Source organism: Sturnus vulgaris, chromosome 11 (assembly GCF_052056855.1).
Source record: "Sturnus vulgaris isolate bStuVul1 chromosome 11, bStuVul1.hap1, whole genome shotgun sequence".
Taxonomy (NCBI): Eukaryota; Metazoa; Chordata; class Aves; order Passeriformes; family Sturnidae; genus Sturnus; species Sturnus vulgaris.
In genome coordinates, this window is record NC_142253.1 from 11,373,129 (window position 1) to 11,398,968 (window position 25,840).

The 25,840-nt window shown below is 40.6% G+C and overlaps 1 protein-coding gene across 3 annotated transcripts in view; it reads left to right on the forward strand.

The window, feature by feature from the left end:
- The window catches only part of EEFSEC (eukaryotic elongation factor, selenocysteine-tRNA specific), a 121,592-nt gene extending 112,637 nt beyond the window's left edge, over nucleotides 1-8,955 (forward strand). For all 3 annotated transcript variants that reach the window (XM_088171451.1, XM_088171449.1, XM_088171450.1), the window contains exon 7: nucleotides 7,947-8,955. In XM_088171451.1, coding sequence (XP_088027577.1) covers nucleotides 7,947-8,131 — 185 coding nt within the window. In that variant the 3' untranslated portion in view covers nucleotides 8,132-8,955. The remainder of the gene's footprint in view (nucleotides 1-7,946) is intronic.
- Nucleotides 8,956-25,840: the final 16,885 nt, after the last annotated feature.

The following is a 25,840-nucleotide window of genomic DNA, read 5'->3' on the forward strand; positions in this document are numbered from 1 at the left end:
GGTTTTTTTCCTTGTCTCTGTCATCAAATAAAGAATTATGGATGCTTTGCTTAGATCCCAAATGTCATGCTGAGAATTTTAGCACATTTGGAAGGAAGGAGTCTCCTTGCTTGTCTTCTTGGAGGCTGGTTGCTCCCTGGCCAACTTCTTGCTGTAGCCCTATTAATATTCACACGCCAGGCAGGGTGACAATAACTGATCTTGTACTGACCAGAAGAGAAAAATTGCTCTTGTCTGGAGTTTGAAACTCTAGCAGAATACTTGAGGGAGCTGACAAGAGATGTGGGAAAGGTGTTGTGAATTCAAAATAGAATTACTGGAGAATTGTGAAGGGATTTACATAAGTAAAATTCATTGCCTATCTGTGAAAGTAATTGAAGCTCAAATCCTGAGCTCCTGAGGGTAGCAAGGAAAGGAGTATCCCTTGTTTCTTGAGTGAATCTCTGGTCAACTATTGCACTGAAATAGTCCTGGTAATCATATTATATTTTGTCATCGTGGTGATGAACACCTAGGAGCAGAGTAGATTTGCTCCTGTAAGAGAACTTTAATCTTCTGCCTAGAAAAGGTTTATAGGTATTGACCCTGATGTCAGGTAGAGAATTCCTGCCTGATCCTGGGCTCCAGTTAGCTCAGGACACAGTTTCACCCCTGCTCTTTCTGAAGCACAATATATTAATGACAGGCAGATGGGATGCCAAGCTAGATAGGATCAGCAGTCTCTAGATGACCCATCATCCAGTCCACTAGATGAGACGTGGTGCATTTGAGGTCCCTATTATACCTATTATAGTCTTTATGGGTACTTTTGTCCTTGGAAGGCTCCTAAAGATACTGTTTTTCCTGATCAGTTTGGGGTTTTTTTGTGGCCTTTTTTTTTTTTTTTTTTTTTTTGTATTTGTCTTTGAGGTTTTTGTGTGTGTTTCTGTTTTGTTGGTGTTTTGGGTTTGGTTTTTGTTTGGGGTTTTTCTGGTGTGGTGTTTTTGTTTTTTTTTTTTTGCTTGTTTGGGTGTTTTTTATTTTTTGCTGGGATATTGAAGGTGCAAAATTGCATTAATAAAGTCAAAAGGTAGGATTTGGGGTATCTTTAGCAGAGGAGAAGAGAAGCAGAGTTGCTAACTGATGTAAAGAATTGAAGCAGCAGGTTTATATTTTGTTGTTCTTGTCCTTTCTGCCTGACTGCAGAGATAACTGTAACAGGAGAGGCCGGGCAAACAGATCTTCTCATTTTGGAATGCTTCTGCCTGTTGTTTAAATCAAAACCCCAGAGTGTTACTTTAGGGATATTACATGAGCTTTTCAAGTTCTTAGGGTGCATAGAAACAGTTTTGTAGAGCTGCTGACATGTTTTGGGACTAGTTAGAAAACAAGTTTGTGCTTTCTAGTGTATTGCAGGACTCTGAGAATCAGTTCTTATAACACTGGTATTTCTATTAACTTTGCTGGAAACCAATGTTAAATTTATTATTATTTTAAAGTTGATCAGAATGTGAAACAAATGGGAGTACTGCTCTATTTGAACCTTGTACCCTTCTTTGGACATAGGTGGCTATGTTTTTTTAAGAAGGGATGTTTTTTAAGGATGGATAAATATATAGCTGCTGCAAGAAAAGAAAAATTATTTCGTTTTAAAATTTGTTGTGCTGAAATACAGGTTTCTTGAGTCCTGCAGTACTTGCAAAAAGTTTCTATTTCCTTTCAGTGGTCCATCATTGCAGTAAGCTGAGGGAGAGGCTCCCTTTGTATACTCTCTGGTGAAGCCCCTCTGCATCACACTGTGGCATGGATGTCTTCATCTGGGCCTCTAATTATTTCTGATTTTCAGGTCAACCAGCTTTTCTACTCTCTGTTAGCAAGAGTTGATGCAGGCGCACACTCTCTAACTGGGTAATTAGGGTTCAGGTTCTGAGAGTTCAATTTAAGGAAATCCTGAAATTGTGCAAACCAGCTGTTCCGAATAATCCATTGTGAGTGAGGATTATCCCCAACACTTTGCCTCTTTCAAGTTTTGCTCTTTTTTTCCTTCCCTCGGGAGGAATGAAAAATGTCTGCCTGTCATATTAAAAGGTTACGTTTGCCTCGGATAAAAATTATTTCCGACATCAAATATTCTATGTTAACTTGTTCTCTGCTGTTCAGTCGATTTTTAACATTTGAATTTTGACAGTAAACAAGAAGTTGCATGTAGCTGAGTCTTCTACCTGCAGCATTTGAAGGGAGTGAATAGAATATTTTGTTTGCCGAGGGGAGAAGCAAGTTCAGTTTCCCACTGAAGTTCTGCTCACAAATTCCTGAATGGAATGAGAGGTTTGGCAATAGCATCAGCAAGTCAGGAGTAGTCTAGCAATTTTTTAGTATGTAATGCAGAAAGGAATATTTTCTATTCCCAGGGTAGCTGCTGGTGTAGCCTTACTGTGCTTTTTCCTAGCAGCGTGGTGAGGATCCTGAGCCAGTGCTTATCCAGCAAACCGTGGCAAGTACCAGTGCAGGGTAGGATGAACTTTTAATTTTGGCCTGAAAGCAAAGTTCTCATTAATTGGGAACATTGAAATCTTATAACGTGATTTTTTTTCCCCATTACAGTTCTTATGCTGTAAGAAAACTGTGTAATCATCCATGCAAATATTTCCACGTTCACCAGCATAGTTAGCAATAGGCTTTTTTTACAAGTGTGCACAAGAGAAGGGAGTTGCTGAAGTTCAGCAAAATAAATTATTCTCCCTGGCTGTGTTGGAAAGCATGCCCTGCACCTATATTATTACACCTGTTTTCAATGATGGGTTTATCAGTTGCTTAAAAATTGCTCCTGTCTCTGGCTGGGCTACAAGGAGATACTGTATTATCTTGCTTCTCATCTAAAGTGTGTCTGGCATTCAGTCTTTAAAATCTTACATTGAAACACAATGTTTCATTAGCTTTGAAGGAGACAGGACTATTTCTAAATATTGAAAAGAACTGTGAAAATAGGATACAGAAATACAGAGATGGGAAATCTGAAAAATTAAGTTGGGAAAGGGGGAGAGAGATAAAACTCCTGAAGGGCTGAACAGCAAATGCAATTGTGAGTCAAGGAAGAAGGAGTTGGACTTCAGAAAGAAGGAACAGAGACCACCCTTGGAGACCTTTTGAAGGAGCAGGGAAGCAGAAGGCTAATAAGAAAAAAAGTCAACAAATCTGACAAGGGATGTTGATAAGGAATGACAGTATTAAGTGAAGGAGGATGTGTAGTGGAGAAGTTAAAAGTGTAAAAGGCAAAGTAGAGTCCAAGGTTACAGGTAATAGATGAAATAAATATTTATATGGGGCAAAAGCACAGAGGTGCTCCTTCACCCTGCTGTTGGGTGAGCAGAAGGAATTAGAGGAGCAGAGACTGTGTCAGCTTTCATCCTCCTTGCAGCTGAAGCAGTAGTAAAAACAAAGCCAAAGCAAACGTGATGATGTTGCTGTGTGTGGGTGTTGAGGTTTGTGTCCGGGCTGCCATTCCAGGCTGGCTGATGTGGAGCCTGTCCGGGAGGGTGCTCATCACCAGCGCTGCCTGCTCAACCCCGGGACACAACTTGTGTCTCTAGGAGAAACTTCACTGGAGGGAGGCAGGGGGCTGAATTGATTGTGTATAGATAAAGTAAGTTTTAATCTATACACAAGAAGGGCTCCAGAGTTGTACAGTGTGGAATTTCTTTATGAAATGGTTAAAATCTGTGTTTCTATGCTGATTTCTTGTATGAGCAATTGTAAAACTCGACGCTGCCATTCATTTAACTGTGTAAGATACTGCAAATCATGAAGCTGCTAGCTTTTAATTTGTATTTTTTTATTGTATAAAATATTGTGGTTTTACTTTATTTTGTGCACATGAAATTGTTTTTAGACTTGGAAAGTGTTTTTTTCTGGTATGGTACAGCTTTTCATTTTAATTTGAAAATGCCTTTTTTTTACTAATATCATTTATAAATGCATCAGTTTGGACTAAATCCTTCAGGCCATTCTGGGACAAAGGATATTAAAGAGTCTGTATTTTTATTTGTTAATTATTAAAAGTAGTTGAAAAGACTGAAGTAGATTACACTGTTTTACAACTAGATTTTCATATCTGACCTGAGTTAGTGGATGCTAAAAGTACATTTTGCATAAGACCTTGTCTGGGCACTTCTTCTTACAGACGTGGTTTTGATGGGTAGAAATGAATTTGCTAAGCTTTCACATATCTTATGTGCCTTTGAGGATGGCCCATTAATAATATTAATACATAGGTATTTTCCATTGTTGTATGCAAGGCATTTTTTAGAACTTTGAAGCTAAAGTCTTTTTTTAACACACGGACCTTTTCAATTTAATCCATTAGCAACTTGGCAAAATAAAGTAATTGTCCAGCAGAGGAAGAAAAAAATCTATTAACATTTGCTACAAATCCGAGTAGTACAGGCAGCACTTAATTAATGGAACAGATTTCTCACTATGTGTTCAAGCTAACATAGCTATTGTTCAACAGAGATTAGACCCTTAATGTAAGTTAAACTAGACCTTCATCTAAAAATATCCGTCATTTCAGCTATTAAAGCTCTGATGTCTTCTTCGGTGACAGATATATTTCCCTTCATTTCCTTGGTTTTGTAAAATGTAAAGTATGCATTGTGTGTAATGTGAGAAATCCAGGGAGGTAGATGAAACCCCGATTGTGCCTGTCTCCCTGTGCCTGCTCCTTTGTGCTGCTCCCTGTCTCAGAGCCTCCTCAGCCCTGAGACCTGCTGGCACCAGAGCAGAAAAACAGAAAATGCCATTTGTCAGGGTATGATGCCAGCCACCTAATCTGTTTGCAGAATGAGGGCCATGGGATCTGATTAGGTAATTTAGATACCGTGTGAGTTCAGTAATACCTGAGCTGCTCTTGGCTGTCAGCCTGTCACTTCACTGGTAGCAGCTACCACGTTCTGCCATTTTCTCTGTAAACTTCTTACCTGGAATACCTTATTTAGTCCAAATAGGTGTTAAGTGCTGCAGGTGAGGTATACCTTTACTTCTTCTATGTGGAAGTTGGTGATATGGCTCAGTTTTAAATGCATTTTCCCCAGCAGAGTTCCACATGCAGCTTGTCTTTTTTTCTGGAAAACAAAATTTTTCAGACACGAGATGCATTGTTTGAATGCTGCAGATGCTGTGCCAGGTTTCAGTTGTGTTGGACCATCCGAGCTGATGTCACTGATGGGTTTGAAACTCAGTTTATCCACAGTGGTTATTTCACCCTCGTGGCTGAGACTTCCCCAACTTGCTGCTGCAGCCGAGGGTCTCTGTGGGGTGAGAGACCAACCACTGCCATGTCCCTGTGGGCAAGGGCTTGCAGAGGCAGCCTGAGCTCTTCAGATACCCATAAGGGAAAATTTTGGCTGCAATTTTAATGCCACATCTCCTCCCTTCCTCTCTCCTTTCCGCCAATTAGCATTTTTGGAAATTAGAGTCTCGCAAAGGCTGCTAACATAAATAAAAGTGTTTTAGGATTTGTTTGCTTTAATTAAAATGTGTCTTTCTGAAAGGATTTAGTTAAACATCTTTCTTAAACAGTGCTGTGCCAGTAACAGCAACATTTGTAATAGTGATAAGACCCAGAAAGGGAAACCAACTAGAAAGCAAAATGAAATGTTTCTTTGTCCAAAAAAATAAATGGTCGTCTCAGGAAAGTGGAGGAAACCCAGTGCAGGGACAATTACAATTAGGTTGATCAAAACAGAAGAAAACATGAAGTATTAAATAAATTCTGCAAAGGTAGCGAGTGGGGCTGTGTGAGGTCATTCTTTCTGCTGTTTTTCTTTTGTTTTCCCCTTTTTTGACTGTTGCTATTTTTTTTCTAGCAGCACCCATGATGCTCTCAGAGCTTTCCAAATAGGAAATAAGTTGCTTTTCATGTAGTGATAAATTATTTTTCGTAGTGAAGATGGAGTGATTGTAAGGGTAATGCTATTAATGGGATTTATATGAAAGCATCCAATTAAAAAATCGAAACAGCTGCATCAAACATGACTCTACAATGTAATAAAATCATATAATAAATATGTGGTCCCGCCACACCGTATTACCTAGTTTGATTAATTGAACCTTACATGTGCAAAGATAGTCATTATCAGGCTTCTCAGCCATCAAGGAAGAACAGTCTCAATTATTGTCACAATGAAATAATCATTGCTTTTTTTGTGTCCTGCCATCTGGAAAGAGAAAACAGTAGCTGCCATGACTGTGAAATGCATGATCTTGCAGAACTGCACAAAGTTGATTCTGCTTGATGCTGGACTCCTGCAGCCTTAGTGTGGGCTGTAATTTATTTAGTTATATACAAGATGTGTTGCTTTTCTCCTCTTTTGAACCCTTGCACTTCCCCCCCCTTTTTGTTTGTTTGTTTGTTTTTTGTTTTTGTTTTTTGGGGTTTTTTTGTTTGGTTGGTTTTTTTTGTTTTTAGTTTGTGTCTTTGTTTTTTGTTTTATTTATTTGGGTTTTTGTTTGGTTTTTTTGGGGGGGCTGTGCATAGTTTGGGGTTTTTTTGTTTTGTTGTGTTTTGTTGTTGTTATTTTTTTGTTTGTTTCAAAAAAAAAGATCCCTCTCTGTGTGGAAGTCTCCCCACTGCAGGGCCCTAGGGATGGTTGGCAAGTGGGCAGTTTGCTGGTTTTGCTTCAACACTTTCCCATTTCCTCCCTTCCCTTGGCCCTGCAGTGGGAATGCTGCTGCAGCAGTTTGCTCCCTGGCACAGCAAGATGGGAAGGTGGGCTCTGGGGCTGTGTCCCCTTGCCATCAGCTGGGAGTGCCCTGCATGTGTCTGAGCTGGAGCAGGTCACCTGTGCCTGTAGACCTCCTGTCTCCAGTAAATCATAAGCATCTCAATCTTTTTGTCAGGCCGTGATATGAGAATCCGCATCTGAATTTCAGTATGAAGAGAGAGAGGCTGATTAAGTGTTTGAGATAAGGTTATGTGACACCACAGGTTAAAAATACCTGAACTGATTTTGGCCCAGTGCCTGAAAACCACATTGCAGCGTATTCAGGTGGCACTGAAAAGGCTTCTGAGGAGTTTGTTGCCTTCTGCTTTATGCAAGCACTTCTTCAGGAGTGGTCTTTTAGGAGCTGCATCTCTCTTGTTTTACAGTTCTTTGGACTTTGCTGTCTTCCATTTCTTATATAAAATGTTAACAGTGTTGACTTTTAAGAAAAAAATAAAGATGTCATAAACCTTGGCCATTTAGGAAGAAAAGGACAAATTTTTCCAGATGTCCATTTCCACAAATGTCTGGAGAAGCAGATCCCCAAAACTCTATGCAGCTTAATTCTAGTGCCCCTAAGCAATAAGCAGTGCAAGTTGAAACCCCTAGCAAATATTTTGTCTTAACAAAATAAAAACAAAACAAAAACCCAACAAACAAAAACAAAACCTGTATAATTTACAATGTGCAAGTTTTAAAAAAGCTTCTGATAAATCCAGAAAATAGGCTTAACGAAATTCAAGAATCTTCTGAATCTTGTGACTCTCTATAATTTTAGTGTTTTACCAGTTATTTTTTATTCATGACTTATATTTTTATAAATATTCTTAGTGATGACAAGAAACTTTGGGTATACGTCTAAATAATAGGAAAGACCTGCCAAGTAAAGACTTAGGTCTGGCTTGTTTAAATTCTTTTCTGTTTTTAATACTTTAAAAAGCTGTAGATGGACACTGAAGGATTCAGGATACTGCACTGGACTTGTGGTATCACTGTTGTGAACTTTATGTTTAAAGACTTCTCTTATTTAATGTGTAAATTACCATATTGCAGGAGTCTTATGCAGAAATGTTACTTCCCTAATGCATTTGATTTACTTTATTTTCTTTGGTTGATTTCAGATGAAAATATGCCTGCTTATTTTTTCTAGTTCTCTGAAAGGTGATGTTGAGTGTGTTAGTCACGTGTGTTCTTGTTCTTTTGCAGATGGGCTCAAGCCAGATACCAAGATGCTGCTAACTGCTGCCTCCAAGAAGAAATCGAAGGGAGGGAAGGGGGATATGACCAAGGAGGATGAAAGCAGCAAGAATGATTCAGCCCAACCTGTTACTGTCTCTCTTATCTTTAAAAGATATGTTTTTGACACACAGAAGAAAATGATTCAATCCTGAGGAGGCGTCTGATTACACCCCAAAGTCCAGACCCTGAAATGCATTGAGGTGGAACGTGTTTCTTGTCCAAACACATTAAACCTGTTTCTTCCTCACAAACAGAGCCTGGAAGCTCATGGTGACTGTGCCCCCTTCTGCAATGTCTGCAATCTCATATTGCTCTGTTCAAATTTGCTTATTTTGTTATCTCTCTGATGTGCATCTTTATGGCATCTCAGAGAATCTCACCTGCTGGATGAACACATTTGAGTGTATGTTCTAATTGCACTGTTTTCCTGGATAATTGTCTTGAAGTTTCTCTTGATTTAGAAGTTTGCCATCAATATTAATCTAAATCAAGTCAAGATGTGAATTTCATGTGACCCACAAAGTGAAGCTGATTATTCTAGGCTTACTTCCTTGAGCAAAGTGGGAGACAGAAGGCACACTATTTAATAGGTGAAACCTAAAATGGATGTTTCACATTCCTTCAGTTGCAACTATGTAAGATGTTATCTGAGTGATGGTATGGATGTTTTTTATAAATATGATTTATATCTAGAAATGTTTTTCATATTAAACATAATGATCTGTGTAGCTGAGAGTCTTAATTTTTCAATTTGCTGTTCCAAAGGTTCAGAATTTATCATCAGTGACATTTTATGTAACTTCTCTGATTTTCCTGCCTGTTCTGCAATGAATCCTATTCCAAAACTGTTTTCTTTTTCTTTTTGCTTTTTTTTAAATTTTGTAACCAAAATGCCTTTTGTGTGTGAAAGAAAATGTTGCCTCTGGAAATAGTCAAGGGCTTTATTTCATTAAAATAATGATAGAAGATTGCTGCATAAGCCTTGTAAAATGAGTGTCTCCAAGATGCTTTAGAAACCATTAGTTTTTAATAGGGATTTCATGGCTGCTTTAGCTCTTTCTCTCAATTTCATGTCCTAGGCTCATAAAAAGGAGAGCATTGGTAATATCCCTTCCTTGTTTCATACAAAGTATAGGACACCTTAACATGAAAACTAACAGCAATTCCACAGGTATGAAAGCTGCAGTCTGGAACAGAAATTGAACTTGGACTTGGCAGCATGGCAAATGTTAGTTCCTGCCTTTGGAACAAAAAGAGTTCCTGCTTGTTGATGCTGAATAGCAACCTGTCAGCTATCGATGGTGACCATATGTATAATGTAAGTGCCTTAGTTGCACATGGAGGTAAATAATTGCTACACTCATTCTTATTAATCATATCATTATATCCCTTGAGGGGCATGAGTCCATCACGTTAACATGATCCTGATTTTTTTCCACTCTTTTCCTTTTAATTTCTAGGTCGCCAAAGTGGCTACAGATGGCAAAGCTGCCAGCTACTGAGAGGATATTTACAGCTGGACAGTTGTGAGACAGAGCAAGCCTGGTATCTAAACTAGGCTGATGGTCCCCCTTTAAATCAGAGCAGAATTAGTGCTTTGTGTAATAATCCCAAACAGTTTCTGCTGAGTGAGTCCCAGCAAAGCTTTAGCACATCCCTTAAGATTATGGGGTATGCTTTCAGTGTGATCCCAGAGGAATTAGGCAGGCAACTTCAGCTATTGGCTTAACGTAACTTGTGCTGCCAGCCTTGCTGGAAAATGTATCCTTCTGTAATGGAAAAAATGCATTTCACACCCCTGTCACCTCTCCTTCCCCATTTCTCTCTTCTTCCCAAACACCCCCAAAAGCAGTCTTTGGAAAGAATATTTTAATGTTATCTTTGTTTTAAGCCTTTATCAAATCCTGTTTTGTACTCTGCACTGTTACCTCTGCCTAAGATACTGCAGTGATGGAACATAGAGAAACAGATGACACTGAAGGAACAGTGTTACTATCATTTCAGGTTAGTCTAAGAATTATGGGTATTAAACCTAATTAAATACTCTTCATTATTAAGGAACTTATACTTTAATCTGTATAGTTCTAGTGTCCTTGCCAAATTTTAAATGGGTTGCTAATTTGGAGTATTGGAAAGAAAAGGGGAGTGATCAGGAAAGGTGCTTCCAGAGTTGTTACCCTTTCACTTACATGGTTTTGTCTTTCTCATTTCTAAGGCACTTTTGAGTAGTTCTGGAGAGGAGGTTGTCAGTGTAAATGGGGGTATGTATTTTTACAAAAGCCTGTCTGATGAATGTTTTCTCCCCCACACCGTGGATTGCCCTTAACAGGATCAGTGAGTCTGTTGTTACGGAACTTGATCCCTTTGAAAACTCATTAACCCTGAACACTTAGATTTGCAGCCCTCTGCTTGGCTGAAAGGACTCCTAGTGCAGAGAGTCCCATGGTTTATTTGCTTGGGGTACTCCAGGAGAGTAAGCAGCAATAATTCCAGAGTTGGACCTACATCCCTTTCTCATGCAGTTACTTGTAAACATATTTTTGAAATCTTTCTCCAATTTTCCATTTCATTTCCAAACTAGCATACTAACTTAGCATTTTTCTTCCATCTTCTCAGTCTAAGACCTGATCTTCTCCTCAGTGCTCCCATTTCCTTCTTTGCTCGTTGCTTCTCCGTGCTCTGGCTCTGCTCTTGTCCTGGAGATCCATGGCAGGGCTCCCACAACATTGCTGGGAGCCCAGTGAGGTGGGGAAGGCCCTTGGCATGGAGCTCATTCCAGCTGCTGTGTGTGCTGAGGAGCTGCCTCTGTTCAGGCTCTGACTCTGGGCAGCTCTGATGGACCCCCAGGATCAGGCTGTGCCTTCACCTGCCACCCTACCCTGTCCTTGTGCCTTAGAATCCGTTGCAGAAAGCCCCTGTGACAAAGCCTCATCCTTTTATTTTGCTCCTGTTGCAGAGCTCCCAATGTAGAATTCCAAAGGGAGAACCTAAGTGTGCCCAAGAACTTTGATTATAATGTGCTTTTACTGCAGATCTCTGGCTGCTGTCCTGAGGCTGTTGGATACACATTCGAAAAAGGGTGAAATGGTGGAACAAAATGATTATGGGAAAATCAAAGCTTTTAAAGACATTTGTAGGATGAACAGATGTTCAAACATTCTTTTATTTGGTTTCCAGACAGACGTAGAGACTTTCCTTTCATCCTCATAATCAGTGCATTATGCTGTAATTTGTAAAAATGGCATTAAAAAAATATTAACAGGGTCATATTGTGATCTACTGACTCTGTGTCATTAAGCCGTGAAGTTAAGAACGGCAACTGGGAACACGGGTTAAATGTTGCAGAATGTACTGTACTAGCATATATTGTCAGACTGTGTTATAATGAATCCAAAATAGAATAAAGATGTGAGGAGCTTTTTAATACTGCTAAGGTTGTCAGTGTTGCAAAACTAGAAATTATTACGGCTGTGCAGATGTTTGGTGAGTAATACATCTTCGGGTTGTGGGGAGAGTAGCAGGGAGAAAAGGATTGTTTTTACAAGCCTGTTTTCTACTTTTCCTTGGAATTTATTTTGGGACTGCAGTCTGGCTTGTGATCATGCCAGAGGTCTGGAGCCAGGAGGGTCAGAGCTGCGCTTATGGTAGCAAGGATTCAGTAGGTGGCATCCTTTGCTTGGAATCAAAGCTGAGTCTCCCCACCTAAAAAGGGGGTTTTCACTGGAACTGAGACTGAAGGGTTTGCATCAGGCTTGCAACCCAGCTCTTAAAGAACGGCTTCTGTTAAAAACTACAATGCATTTAATGTCTGGGACAGAGCCATGAACTCCAATCTGTTGACCAAAGCCTGAGGCAGCAGTGTCCTTTCTGTGTATGTTTCTGGCTCAGCTGAAAATAGCTTTGTCTCTTAAATCCTCTGATAGTTGGTAGCAAGTAATTGACTATGGAAAAGTGAGCCATCTGCACCCGGGGAGTTCTTGATGTGTGCAAGGCATCTCTTTCTGGGCACTAGCACTTTCCTTGCCAGTTGGACTCTGCAGTTGAACAACCACGGGGTGGTAAAGCAAAATGAGAGCCCACCACAGCTCATGGGGAGTTGCAGTGGTGAAGCCACAGTCCAGCCCAGCACTGTTTGCCTCTCACTGCTGGGAGAGCAGCTCTGTGTTTACATCTGCAAAGTGCTCTGGCATCTTATGAAATGAAGGATGAAAGGCAGCAGAGGAATGCTACCTTATTAGCAGTTTCAAAACCCCTTCATGTTTCCCTTATAGTTTAATATCCACACTGAGCTGGAAAGCTCTTCATTTACAAACACATGAGTTTTACACAAACTTGTTGAGGATATAAATAGAATTATTTTAAGATAGAGCCTAGCACTGGGAGCTAACCTGCCAAGCCTGGCAGAAAGGGAAGGACTGTATGACGGCAATCTGTTGTAAGGCCAGTTTTTCTAAATGATGGGCACCCAGGAGGGGCTTGGAGAAGCTGAGTTTAAGTGAGATATTGGCAGTGTTCTGGAATTCCCCACAAATTCTCCTGCTGTTCTGTGCAAACAGGGTTAAAAACATCAGTTTACCCTGTAGACCATGTATGAGGAAAAATAGTACAGTAGATCTGCTTATTTCCCATTGTCAACACCAGAATATGGAGTCTTTCTCACGTTTCCTGCTGTGCTAGTTGAAGTTCCAGTTGTTGGGTTTCCATTCCTCACTAAGTGCTACAGTTCTTTATTTTCATTTGTGAGTCTGATACAAGTGCCTTTCCAAGATGGTGCAATCAGTCTGCAAGACTTGGATCATCCACTTCCCCTCCAAGGTAACTTACTTGGCAAAGGTGAGTCCTCTAAGGAGCACCTAAGCCATAAGTTTCTGATATGCATTTGTATACTTTTTCTAGGAAAAGAAAAGGAGAGAGAATTGATGAAATTCTTATCTTTTTGTATTTCACAGTCAACTGTGAAAGGAACTCATTGAACAGAATCAGAAAATACTGCAAGATCTTTGGTAATTCTCAACTCTGTACTGCTTTACAAGGCACATTCTTAAAAATGAGACTGTCTTTTTTGCTATTGAGTCCTTGCCACTCCTGCCTGTTCTAGTTCATATTTCTTAACCAAAAGGTAATTTGAGGTCTGGACCAAGTGCTGCTAAACTGACAACCCCAGCAGTGAGTGAGGTGCCTGCTAACACCCTTGCACTGGCATTTCGGCTAAACTGATCTGATTACTTTTGATTCTTTAAAAAAGCTAGGCTCTTCATTAGCTCTAGCATGTTCTGTTTAGATCAATTTCTCCTCCTTTGAGTGGAAGTCATGCAATTTTCTTGTGTTTTGGTTGATCATTTTGAGATTTCCCAAGGGCCTCATTGATGTCAATCAGAGAGACTCCATCCTTTTTGGACCACAGAACTGGTTTTATTAGGCTGTATGTGGTCCCCATTCAGATGTGTAGGAGCCAGTTCTTTTATACTATTTTCTGTGAAAACTGATATTTTAGTGCCTATAACTTCAGTCTGACAGTTAGGAGTGATCCATGCCCTCCTGGTGAATTCATTCCCAAAACAGCATTCCATAAGGACAAGCTGAAACTTAGACCCCACACAGAGGTTTTGCCTAAATTTCTTAGTTATTGCTAAAGTAAGCGATCCATCATCTAGTTTTCTTTCTTAAGCCTCACTTCAACCAAAGCTGACTTGAACTCTGCACTTTCTGAGAACATAGTTTTGTTACCTGGAAAGGTCATGGTCTTTCAGAAGCTCTTCTAGACACTGTTAAGTTACTGAAATATTATCTGCATTAGTGCCCACCTCTGTTAACTGGATATGGGAATTTTTTTTCTGCAGAGTGCTGGTCATGCTGTCTGAGGACAGTAGAAATGCAGATGGGGTGCTTAGTTACTTATTGTGCAGGAATAACTAAAATTATTCTCCCCAAAACATCAGGCATCTGAGAAGTGTGTTTTCTTGAGTGCATCTTACTTGTTTCATCTTTAGATGAACTAAGGTAAGTTTCAATTGCTGATGAATGTGGAAGGGAAAAGGAAGGGATGATTTGTGTCATCTTGCTTTTTAAACATATTATTGGGGAGCTCTAGCAAGAGAAGCATTCTGTTCAGAGAGAAATGCAAATCACTTTATACCTCAGTGTTGGGGGAATTTTGTGTTGTTTTTAACTGTGAACATTGATCTGTGCTTAGAATCCCACTGGGTGAGTGGACAGTTTGGTCTCCATCCAGTTCTAAATTGAGCTGTAAATCTCATTTGCCATCTGGCGAAGCATGGCATGACTGGACAGTTTCAGGCAGAGGTCTGGATTTAGAATAGTGGAAGAACAGAGGTTTGCCAGATTAGAATGAAAATAGAACTGTCAGGAACATGAAACTCAATGAGAGGCATGAGTTTAGGCTGAAATGTATTTGTAGAGACCTTACACTGCTGTAATGATGGTATGTGAGCACATTTTTTTAATAATTCTGTTGTTACAACAGATACATAAATGTTTAAGCATCACAGCTTAATGTATACAATTTCTTTTAAAGCTGTAGTTGCTGTGAGATCAGTATGGAGAAAAACACAGAGTATTTTGATTTCTCAGTACTAAATGCTGATGGTATTTGACAATTTTTGCCTTTGATATATGATACATTTCAAAACCACATCATTATGTACAGCTTGCCTTCACTTAGGTGTTTGTGCAATGAATTGATGCCCAACTGATGGGAACAAAAGTGGGAGAATGAACTTGGTCAGTTCTCCACTGCCACATGTGGGATGTCACGGGGATGGACCTGAGTCTTCAGACTGTGGCTCCTGCTGCTTCTCTTCCCTTGCTGCCATGTGAAGGGCACTGATGAGTCTGCTGTTGCCAGCCTTGAGGGTAGTTAGTCCAGACTCCTCAGAACATTTCTTTCCTATGGCAAAAGTAAGAGGAAATCTGTCATAACTTTGTCTTTCACTGAGGAAATGCAGACAGAGTTTGTCCACATGGTCCATACTTGGTTTGGTCCATCTTCCAAAGGAAGCTGCTTAAATGAGTTGCCTGTGGATTGCTATCCACCCTAACATAGAAGGCTCGTGTAGGAATTGGTATTTGTGTCCCACTACTAAAACAGGCAGAAGTGAATTTGTGGTAACTTTGTCCACAATTATTTGTTTAAAATACTAACATTAAAGTCATTCACGAAAGAGCAGCAAAGACAACCTTCAATTTGTACATAAGGCTTGTTAATTTGCAACATTAGTTTTGCTGGTTAGTGTGGGGTGGGTTTTTTTCCCCTTAATTAGAAATTTTAATTAGAGCATGCTGTGTATTAAGATGTTAAAGCTTTGACTGGCAGTTTGGAATTGCAGAAGGATCAGCTCTCTCTGTAGGTTGCAGCACAACAGGGATTAGCTCGCACCCTCCTGCCTGCAGGTGTGTTTTGCTTCTTGAGTCAAATCATCAGGAAATGTTCCTGCAGGTAGGAAACATTCATCTTCCTGATCAGACCTCGTCTGTTCCAAAGGAGCCTGAGCTTAAGGAAGAGCTGCAGATTCACAGATCCTACACAAGGTGTAAGGACAAAGTCTCAAACCTGCATAACAAATAGGTCAATTGTTGGAGTGTTTCACCACCTTTGTCCACTTAACTCCAGTTGTGCTGCTGCCAGTGCAGGAAGGTTCCTTGTCTTTGGAGATCAGTTGCTGTGCTGGCCCTTCTGCAGCTCCAATTTTCAGTCCTGTAAAGAAGAAGAGCTGCCTGAAGAGATTTCCCCATCCCTGATGTGCTGATCTGGGCTGTCTGAACACGCCATGCACAGTGAGTTGCTGGGTGTGAGGCAGCCTTGTGGGCTGATGTATTTGGAGTTGCTCAAGCTCCCTTACCTCATTTTTCTTCTCTCTTATTTTAAAGCAGATTCAAGGGGAGATAGGATAGATTTTTAAACATTAGCATTTAATGTTTCCAGCATCACACTCCTGGAAAGTACAAAAACTTCTGCCATGGATAATTACAGAATAACCTATATAAGGGAACTGTTTCCCCAGTCTCTTCACAACTAGTAGATATCTTGTGTCCTTTGAGCCTGAAAATTTGTATTTTTGTTCTGTCTAGAGTAAGTGTGGGTTTTTCTGTTAGCCAGACAAATACACAATCATTTAAAAAAACTGCTGAAATGCATTTTCCAAGGTATCTTGTGGCATTCTAACCCACAAGCTAATTACGGTCCTGCAATTATAATTTGCTATTTTGAGTTGGTTTCATGTTCTGCTGGAACAGAAGTCGTGATTTCCCTTATTTCGTGCTGTTTATCAGATGTCATCTGTCTTCAGAAGTGCAAATCTTTGCAACCTCTGTTGGTATAGAAAACTATCCATGCTCCTAATGGTTTTAGTTAATCAATATGCTCTTCCAAATGAAGATTGATAAGTAGCATTTTAATAATTACAATATTATCTGTCCGTTTTAAGCATCATCCCACAGAGTCCTGCTGTGCAGGGTCCCTGTTCTATTGAGTGTTCATTTCTATTGAGTGTTCACATTGATGCCCAAATCTTTCATCATGGATTCTTCTGTTAATGAATCCACATAGTTCAATTTATATGTTATTGATGGTTAACTTTCACTTGAGTCAATATTCGATTTCAGCCTAGCTTTGGTGGTACTTAAGTTCTTCCTCCTCTTCCTGCCAGCTATATTAACCTTCTGCTATTTGAAAATCTTGTCCAGTTATAGTTCTTCCCTTTCTGGAGGGTCCCTAGTTAAGCAACACTGAGTTAGTATGGACTTTTTAGCACTTGTCTGATCTTACGTTTGATTAAAGCCATTCTTATTTCTGTCCTTTTCTTTCTTTGCTTTTCTTGCAGAAATTCTTTGGTAACCAAATGGTTTATGAATGTGTGTGTATAATTCCAGTATAGTAGAGGTTTTCCTTGGCTTTTTTTGGTGCTTAGTGAATGACACTGATCAGGATGATTGGCCAGCCTGGCTTTGATTGATGCCTCATGGTTTTATCTGGCACTGAAGTAAGCTGACACTGGTCTGTAATTCCTTGTAAGTTCTGTTTTACAGAAAGTGATAACTCTGGTAATTGACTGTAGTTAAGGCATATATGTCTGTTAGTGTGTAAATAATTTCAAAATGCTGTCAATAATCAGTGAAGCATTTTATTGTGCACTTAGTGAACTTGTCATTTTTATACCAATCAATAGAAGTGACCAAGTTGATAATTTATGAATGTTATTGAGCATCTCCACTTTTTGCTGAGCAATTCTAGATCAAAGTTGATCACAAAGACAAATTCTAGACTTTGTCACCTGATAGTGAAAGCAGATTCTGTTTTAAGTTTGTAAAGAGGAAATTTGTGTTTTCACCTGAGCTTTAAACTATCACTGTCAGCACTATGTAATGAGTTTTTTACTGGAAGGACTTTGGCAGGTATTGTGGATGTTGAGGTGGACAATGCTTGAGGAGTGGCTGAGCAAATCCAGTGTCACTGTTCTGCACTTGGCTGCTCCTGGCTCCTGCCTGTTGCAGTAACTTTGAGTCCAGAATTTCAGTGTCTTGAAAAGGGAACATCAGGAGAGGCTTTGCAACGAGTTGAAAATGAGCAGTGATGTAGAAAATATGCCACGATTGAAAAAAGTGATTTAATTAAGTGTTTATGGCTGAGGCATTCTGGTGTAAACATCCTGTGGCTCCTGGCTTGCAAATTAGGTGTCTTTCTGTTTGTGGCCAATCTCACTGTTTTGTGCTTGTGGTACTGGAGTTTCTGTCACTCTGAGCTCAAAATATCAAATCCAGGTGTGTGACTTGCACATTATGGAATAGAAGAATCCCTTCACTTAAGCACAGATGTGCAGGCTTTCCTGGAGGAGTGGTCAGCAGCAGCACAGTGAGTTACAGAGCAGCAGTGCCACATCCATTCCAGCTTGTGGCATTTGTGGGTGAAGAGGAGGAGCTCTGTTCCACGTCTGAGATAGATGTCAATACAACAGTGTCTAAGACAGCACCAAATCCCATTGAAAGTACTGTGTATTGAGCTTCCACTCTGTTTCTGACATCTCCAATTTTTGTGTTGGAATCCTGTAGCTTGCTTTGTTATCAATATAAAAATATTAAGACAGGAAACATCTTTTCCATTCCATTAGCAAGATCTCTTCAGAATCTGTGATTGACAAGCATCTCTCTGCACCTTTTCAGTAAGGAGCTGTCATCTGTTAGATATATATAGAATGGCAGGAACTATTAAGTTTTGAAGGAAATCCTAAAGTCACCTTGTCCCTCTCCATATCCAGAGGAAGAATCAGTTGTATAGATGTTCTTTTCTGGTGTCCAGCTAACTGGGTTTTAGAGATTTTTGTTACGAACTGTCACAGGACTTCCGTATCATTAAGGTTGTTTGGGAGAGCAAGGGAACAGATTTTTTTCTCCCAAGGTATCTTCCTTGTTGTGGTGTAAGCCTATTTATATATATATATAAATTTTTTTTTTTTTATTTTTATCCCTATCCACTGTGATACAGAGAACACCCTATTATTTTTCACTTTGCAGCATTCTTTATATACTTAAAAACTGAGCATGGATGTGATCAATCTTCTTTCCTCTGGACTAAATGTTCTTTGTTAGTACAGTCTCTCCCCTTGGGGGCTGTGTTTCCTGGACCTGGGCTTGTTTGTGTCTTCCTGAGTTTCTCCAAATGCTCAGTGTCTTTTCTTAGGTACATTTCTCTCAGCCAGGCAGTTCTCTAGCTAAGGCCTCACGAGTGCTGACTAATTCAAGTCGGATTTTTAACTTTGGGGGTGTCTCAAGACATCTTCTTGTTTATGCTTCCCTGTCTGCAGATTTTGCACAATTAGGAGTTCATTGTCTTTGAGTTTAATGTGTGAGCTCAGACCACAATGTCTCTCTGTAGGTTTCTTAATATAGGCTTCCATTTCTCATTCTGTACTTACACATTTCAACATCCCATCTGAAATAGCTTCTTATTTTTTCAGACTACTGTCCCAGTTTTCTGGGTTCAAATTCTAGTCCTTTCCTCCAGCATATTCATTCCAAACTGATCTATCCAGTTGTTGAGATCATTAATGAAAATACTAATTAGAATTAGCTCAAGGACAGACTTCTGTGAACCATGCTTAATACACCCTCCTAAACAGCATACCATTGATAACTATTCTCTTAATGTTCTCCAAACAGCATCATGCTCAGCCTGTAATGAGTTTGTCTAGGTGACTTTTCCCTAGCTTGCTTGTGCAAATATCTTGTAGAAAACTGTCAAAAGTTCTTCTAAATCAAGCAACCTATGCCTATATTCTAGGTGATCTTTTCAGAGTTATTCTGTCTGCCTTTATTTGGCTTCAGCTGCAAAACTGGATCTGTGTGGATCCTGCTGCCCCAAGGCATGTGTTTATTTTTGGGTTTTACTGGAATCCATTTTTCTTAGAAAAAATAAATATTTAATGTGTAAGAGGATGTTTAGGAATGTGGACTGCTTTGGTGCAAAATACTCTGTACACAGGTGATATACAAGTTATCTTTTTTCTGTAGGTGCATTTTAATCTTGACCTGCAAGATGGTGTTCACAGCCTGGTTTAAGTATTCTGCACTTGCAGCCCTAAATCAGAGCTCTCATCACACACTCCAAGCATCCAAACACAGCCTATACCCAGTTTCAGCCCTGCAGCTTTTCTCTCTCATGGCTCCTGTCTAAATCACAGCCTGTAAGGCTTTCAGGGCCAAGAAGCAGCAAATTTTGCAGTTAAATTAAACAACACTTTGGTGACAAGGGTGAATCCTAACAGGAGTCTGAGGAGACATTCAGGGTCATTTTCATGGAATAAGTGGGGATTTGAATTGCAGGTTAGTATTGTGGTCCATTTCAGTATCATGATGCTTTCAGGTGGGATTAAAATGTTTTCATTAACATTTAAAAATCAAGTAAGACGTTTTCTGATAATTCCTTCTCCCTTCTTGGCCTTGTAATAAGCATATAATAAATTCAACAGCTGATGTCATGAGGAGCTGTTGGATTTCAGCCCATCTGAACATGGGGATATTAGGATGCCTCCTGCACCTTTGTGTGTAATGAATATAGTTTTTATAAAGTGCTGCACAACTTCACCTCTGCACAGGGTGCTCACCAAACAATCCCCAGCAGAAAATTCCTGCTGTTTCCTAAGCCATGGGAAATGTTCTCTCACTCCATTAGCTCTGCTGCACTTGCTTGGCTTTTCCCCTGCTTGCTCCAAAGAGGAGGAAGCATATCTTTCCAACCACACTAGCAAGAATTAGCCCAACTGTATTTTACAGGTAAACTAACAAATAAGAGGAGAATCTGAGCAGCCCCCAGGGACTGCATTTGTTTGCTGCTGGGTTGTTCTATCTGCAGCTGGCATCAATGGAAACCTGAGTGCTCCATTAAAAGTCGACAATCTCTGTTGGCTGGGGCATGGGGCAAACAGAGCCAGCCTGTTCTGCAGACAGACTGATGGCCTTTATCTCCCCCCACCCAGCTCGGGATGGGAAATGATGAGACTGAAACAAAAAGCTTGTAACTGGGACTTGGAGCTCTTACCCTGCAGCTGTCATTCCAAGGAGGAGCAGACACAAGGTTGCCTTCAGGGGCCATGTGGGAAATTCACCGAGTGCAACGCTTGAAGGGATTGGGGCTCATCTGTAGGAATGGGAAATAATGCATGGTGCTGGTGTGGGCCCCAGGTAGTGACATGGGGGTGTGCATCTGGAAATCTTCATTCCAAACCTTGGGGATGGCATGGGGAAGCTACCACTCTAAGCTGATGAGGACAATAATGTGTTATAGGGTGTACCCTGTTCACCATGCCCATGGATAATGCCTTAAGCAGCAGCATACTGTCCTCTCACCCACCCCAAGGAGCCTATGCTTTCCTGTCGCATTTTCTTCCAGTAAATGTGACTGCTCAAATGATGCCTTGATGTTCTGATTGCTCACAAAACAGAAAGTAGGGGTTATATGTGCTTTTGTCCTCATGGTGCAGCAGAATTAGATTGCATCTCAAACACCTGGGGTTAGGGATGATTCATGGGAAATACCCAGAATTTGATGTTTTCATCTTTTCAAAAGACAGCACTTCAGCCAGGGGACAGTGTGCCACACAGGAAGTACACTGGGCTTTGATGGTATCATAGTCTGAAGAGAAATGCATGATAGTACTCTGAATGCAAGGGAAGTGGTCTTTCCACTCTGAGTTTGCAGATATTTGAGTGGTGAATTCATTAGTTCTCTCATGAAGTAGAAGTTATCTTTACCCCATCCTTGCTGCTTCTCTGTCCCTTTGTTCCACCATCAATTTTTATCAGTAGACATTTTGGTACAGCCAGCAACTTGTTGTTTGTCATAGGCTTAAGGCCTTGTTTTGTCACTAAATGCTGCTATTTTGTTACTTGCTCTTTTATTTTGCAGTCTGTGTCTATGAGATATCCAACAGTAACACTGGAGTGTTGGGGCTGTTGGGGGATTGCACATGGCCTTGCTATCCTTTTACTTGTTAATTCAATCAGGCAGTGTTATAAAATGTGTAAAGGGAGAGCTCCCCATATCATCTGCCTTTTGTTGATCTTAATCTCTAGTCTAGTAAGTGACCTTTAGATAACAGCCAATATAGTATTTATGTTCTAAAAGCTTGAATGTAGATATGAATGCTGCAAATATCCCTTTTGCTCTTAGCTGTCCGCCCTGTGTTGGGTACATAGGTTGAATCATTATTCTAATTACCTTTTGAAGGTAAAGGTGGTATCTCATGAGTGGGATTTTCAGAAGCAGTGACCCTAAACCCACTCCTACAACAGTCAGAGTGCATTTCATGGCTAACTTCGGGTGTGGGAGTGTGCCCATAGCATGCAGCTGACAGCCCAAACCAAGCTGCTATACCTGGTTTGGTATGGCTGCAGGAGTGACCTTGGTTGATCTCCAGGAGTTAGGGCATTTTTCCCCTGAACTATGAGGATTTAACCTCTTATTTGTAGGGCATGCTCTGATGTCTGTTCAGTAGTATTGAAACCTCTCCTTATGTGCACAGTAAACTCTGGTGTTCCTGCAGAGGAGGGGAAAAATGAAGGGAAAACATCTGGGGAAGGTAGAACATGAGCACAGACAACTGAATACATTTGGGTATTGTCTTTTGGTTATAACAGTGTGTGAAACCTCAGGATAATCACTGCAAAAAGAGGGCAAGGGTGGCTCTACCAAAAATACTTCTAGCTTAGAGCTTATGCTTGGTTTTTGTCAATTTGACCACGATGTTGCACTGTATCAAAGAATAGTACAGTTTGTGATTAGCCTTTAAGCCCTTCTCCCTGCACCCTGCATAGGTCCGAGCCTACTTGCTTGACTTTGTGGGTTCTGAGACTTCACAAATGTTGGAGTGAGGAAGAAGCCCAGTGATCAAGTGTCAGCAAGGATTTGGCCATCCTGCAGTCCTTTTAGCAAGTCTCTCTGGTGTGTATGTGGAATATTTTCTGCCAGGTAAGTGGATCATGTGTCTTTTTGGTCTTTGTTTCAGCCACTCTGTGTGTCATCTTCAGACTCTTGAAAAATTGCCCTGAGTGTCTCATGGTCTCAAGAATACCCATCTCCAAACATTTTGATTTGCACTATTCTCTTCCTCCTGGTTTGTGACCAGTGATTTTTCTCTCTTCCCTGTTTTTTCTGAGATGCTTCTGGTCAAGAGGTTTTGTTTCTTAGAGCACCAGGAGCAGAGTTAGAGGCGGAAGCAAAGCAAAACTCGGATATGTCCACATCTCTCTTCAATCTGTTTATCTTCCGCAGAGGCCTGGTAGTGAATGACATTCATATAAACAGTGGGTGAAAGACCTGATGTGCACAATTCAAACATCCTGTCATGCTCTGGGCACATGTACCTGATTGAAAAATAAACACCTAACATGCATAAATATCTGATGTGTTTTCCTGGTTAGAATCTTGTGTCCCTATGCAGTGTTTTGGAAGACCTACAGTTCATTCTTCTATTTTCTCAGAATCTGTAAGATACAACCTGATTTTAATTCTGCCTTGAGCTGCCAGTTGTGACTTGATTGATGCTGTAGACAAGTTTATCTGAATGCAAGTTTATGTAGTATAACAAACAGTACTTCAGGGAAACACTTAAGTGCTTTTCTGTTTCCAGCAGTGACCTGTTAAACTATTTCACACAATTTAACTTTGTCTCTCCCACCTCAGTACACTTGATGGAAAGGACAGTGCTTCAGTCTAGAAAGCCATGTAAGTTGGACCAGGCTGTCATTTCAAATTCTGGAATCGCTATTCTTGCAAATTTTTCAGGACCAGCCTGGATAAAGTCACCAGGTCTGAAATAACTTTGCTTTCAGTAGAGGTTGGTGCTATTGGTTTCCCAATATCTGAGTGAATCTGTGTTAGACTGTGTGCAGCCAGAGTTAAAATCAGGTTTGTTCACCCTGAAATTCCTGTAGCTTGAAAGAACATCATCCTTAGATAATGTTTTCATTGCTGCTTCTTAGTGTCAGCTCCCTATAGTGGGATTTTTTGAACTGAAGATCAGATGTTTCCAGGAACTGAGGGCATACAAAAAATAAATTGCTGGAAAAGGTGTGAACAGAAGGTGTAGTAAAACTCTTCTAGAGGTATCATTTGTAGCAATTGTAGTCTGGTTCCAGCTTTCAGCTGTGCATGAGGTGAGACAATCCTGAACACCTGTGGTGCTGCTCTGGCTGTGGTGGATTCTCTGTGCTGGGCCTGAAGATAAAACTGATCTGACAAAAATGGCTGGGAAGCTGCATTGCCCACGTGCAGTGGTTTCACTGCACTCATCTGGCTGGAGGGACATCATAGAGAGTCCCAGAGCTGTGTTTCCAGAAGAGTATTCCTTTTCATGGCAGGAGGACATGCACTTTCCCATATTGCTCAGGGGACAGACCTCAGGCAATGCCCTTCAAAGTTTGAGCTCTCTCCTACATCTTCCATGGCAAGCCCAGTCCAGGGGCTGCTCAGGCTTTGAGTCTGAAAGTCCTCAATGATGACTGTTGTGGTCTGTAACAAGGCTTGGTATGATCTCTGGTAGAAACTCATGCAGTTCAATTTTGCCCAAGAGAAGTTTGTTTTTACTAGGAGCTGCACTGTGCGTGCTGTTCATCCCTATCTGCCTCTTTGCCCTCCTGCTATCCTCAGCTCTTTTCAGAAACCTTAGATTTATCACTCTTGGATTGTCTGTCTTGTTCTGGCTTTTAAAAATAAAAGCTTTTCAAAGGGCTTTTGGAACAGGCTGTGTTATTTTTGGCTCAGTCTCTTAGTGACACTCATTGCAGAATTAAAACTTCTAATTAGAAAGCAAAAAAAAATTGCAAGGAAAGGAAAACACATTGCTGCAAAATTAAGGTGGATATTTTAATTGCCCCAGAGGCATGGAATTGCAGTCCACTGCAGAGTTTTCTCTGCCCCAGAAGATCACTGTAGAAAATGATTACTGTTTTCCATAAATAATCTACAACCTTTTAATTTTAAAAGCTCTAACAAACATCTCTGCCAAGATAGTTGGATGCTGCCTGAGTTTGATGTGAATATTCTAATAAGAATCATTTAAGTTTTACACATGATGTTGGGAAGGTGCTGTAGAGGAAAAAGTAGTGAATTAAGGATGGTAAGAGAAAAAATTGTTCTAATAAAACAAGAGATACAATGGAGTTAGAAGTGCAGATGACCTCTATGGCCTTGGATTTTTCAGGGGATTCATTTCTCCTGTGCAACCTTCTTGAAAATTACTTTGAGATTATCTGCTGTGAGGCTCTGCATGAAAGGAGGTATCTGCAGAAATTCGTGTGGGCTCCTTCCCAGTCTGGGTGGGTGCTGCCTGCTGCTGCTCTCTTTCCTTGTCCATTTGTGCATGCTTGGCCCTGGTCAAACCATCAGTTTTTTCCGTGGTACTTTCCACTGGAGCAGGGGTGGGTTGTGCTTGTTGGTGTCCGTGTGTGTTTGTGTGTGCCAGAACCCCCTCGAGGTCCCAGCTGTGCTCTGCAAAGCTGTTTTGAGGGGAGAGAAAAAAGAAACAGAGAAAACGAGATGATTGACAGTAGCCCTTTAGATTTCTGTTGTTAATGCACCAGTAATAAGATAAGTCTTATCTTTAAATGTTCATGGAATCAAGACTTTGATGGAAACAGACTTTTGGGTTAATATATTTTTGATAGATAAAGCAGAACGAAATGAATAGACCAGGGGAACATGCAGTATTTAGAGAAAGACATATTTTTTGTTTAAATCTCTCTCCTGGCATGCTATCTGGTAGCATGTGACACTCGCATATAAATGGTGTGTTTGTGTTTTAGAGGGGTATGGGGGCCTAAATGGGGTGTCACTGGGCTAAGAGGCTGCTGAGTGAGATGAAATCTGCTAGTTGAGATGAAAAATCTCACCTTCTGTCCCTTCACTTCCATTCAAGTCCAGCTCTTGCTGGGTGGGTAAATGTGAACAGATAAGAGTTTGCAGTGCAGAGATTTTGCCTCCCCCGTGCTCTGACGTGAAAAAGGAGTTGTGTGCCAGCCTCTTTGAGGAGTTTGGGCAGCAATGGTCTGTTGTTTGAGCTGTGCAGGGGGAGTTTGGGATGCCATAGTCATTAATGCGTTTCAGCTCAAGCCTTTTGGACAGTCTGTTTTGCATATTTGCCCATTTGGATGAAATTATCTCACAACCATGTGTACCATACAGTGTCTAGGAAAGCCATGCCAAGGGGACAGAGCCTCCTCCAGCAAAGAGCTGCAGCAGCTGAGAATTGGGTCTCAGACTGCTCAGTTGCTGCTTTTTCATTGTGTGTTTACATCACAACTGTTGAATTTCATCTGTCTGGTTTCATCCCTTCCTTTTATACCTCTGCAGT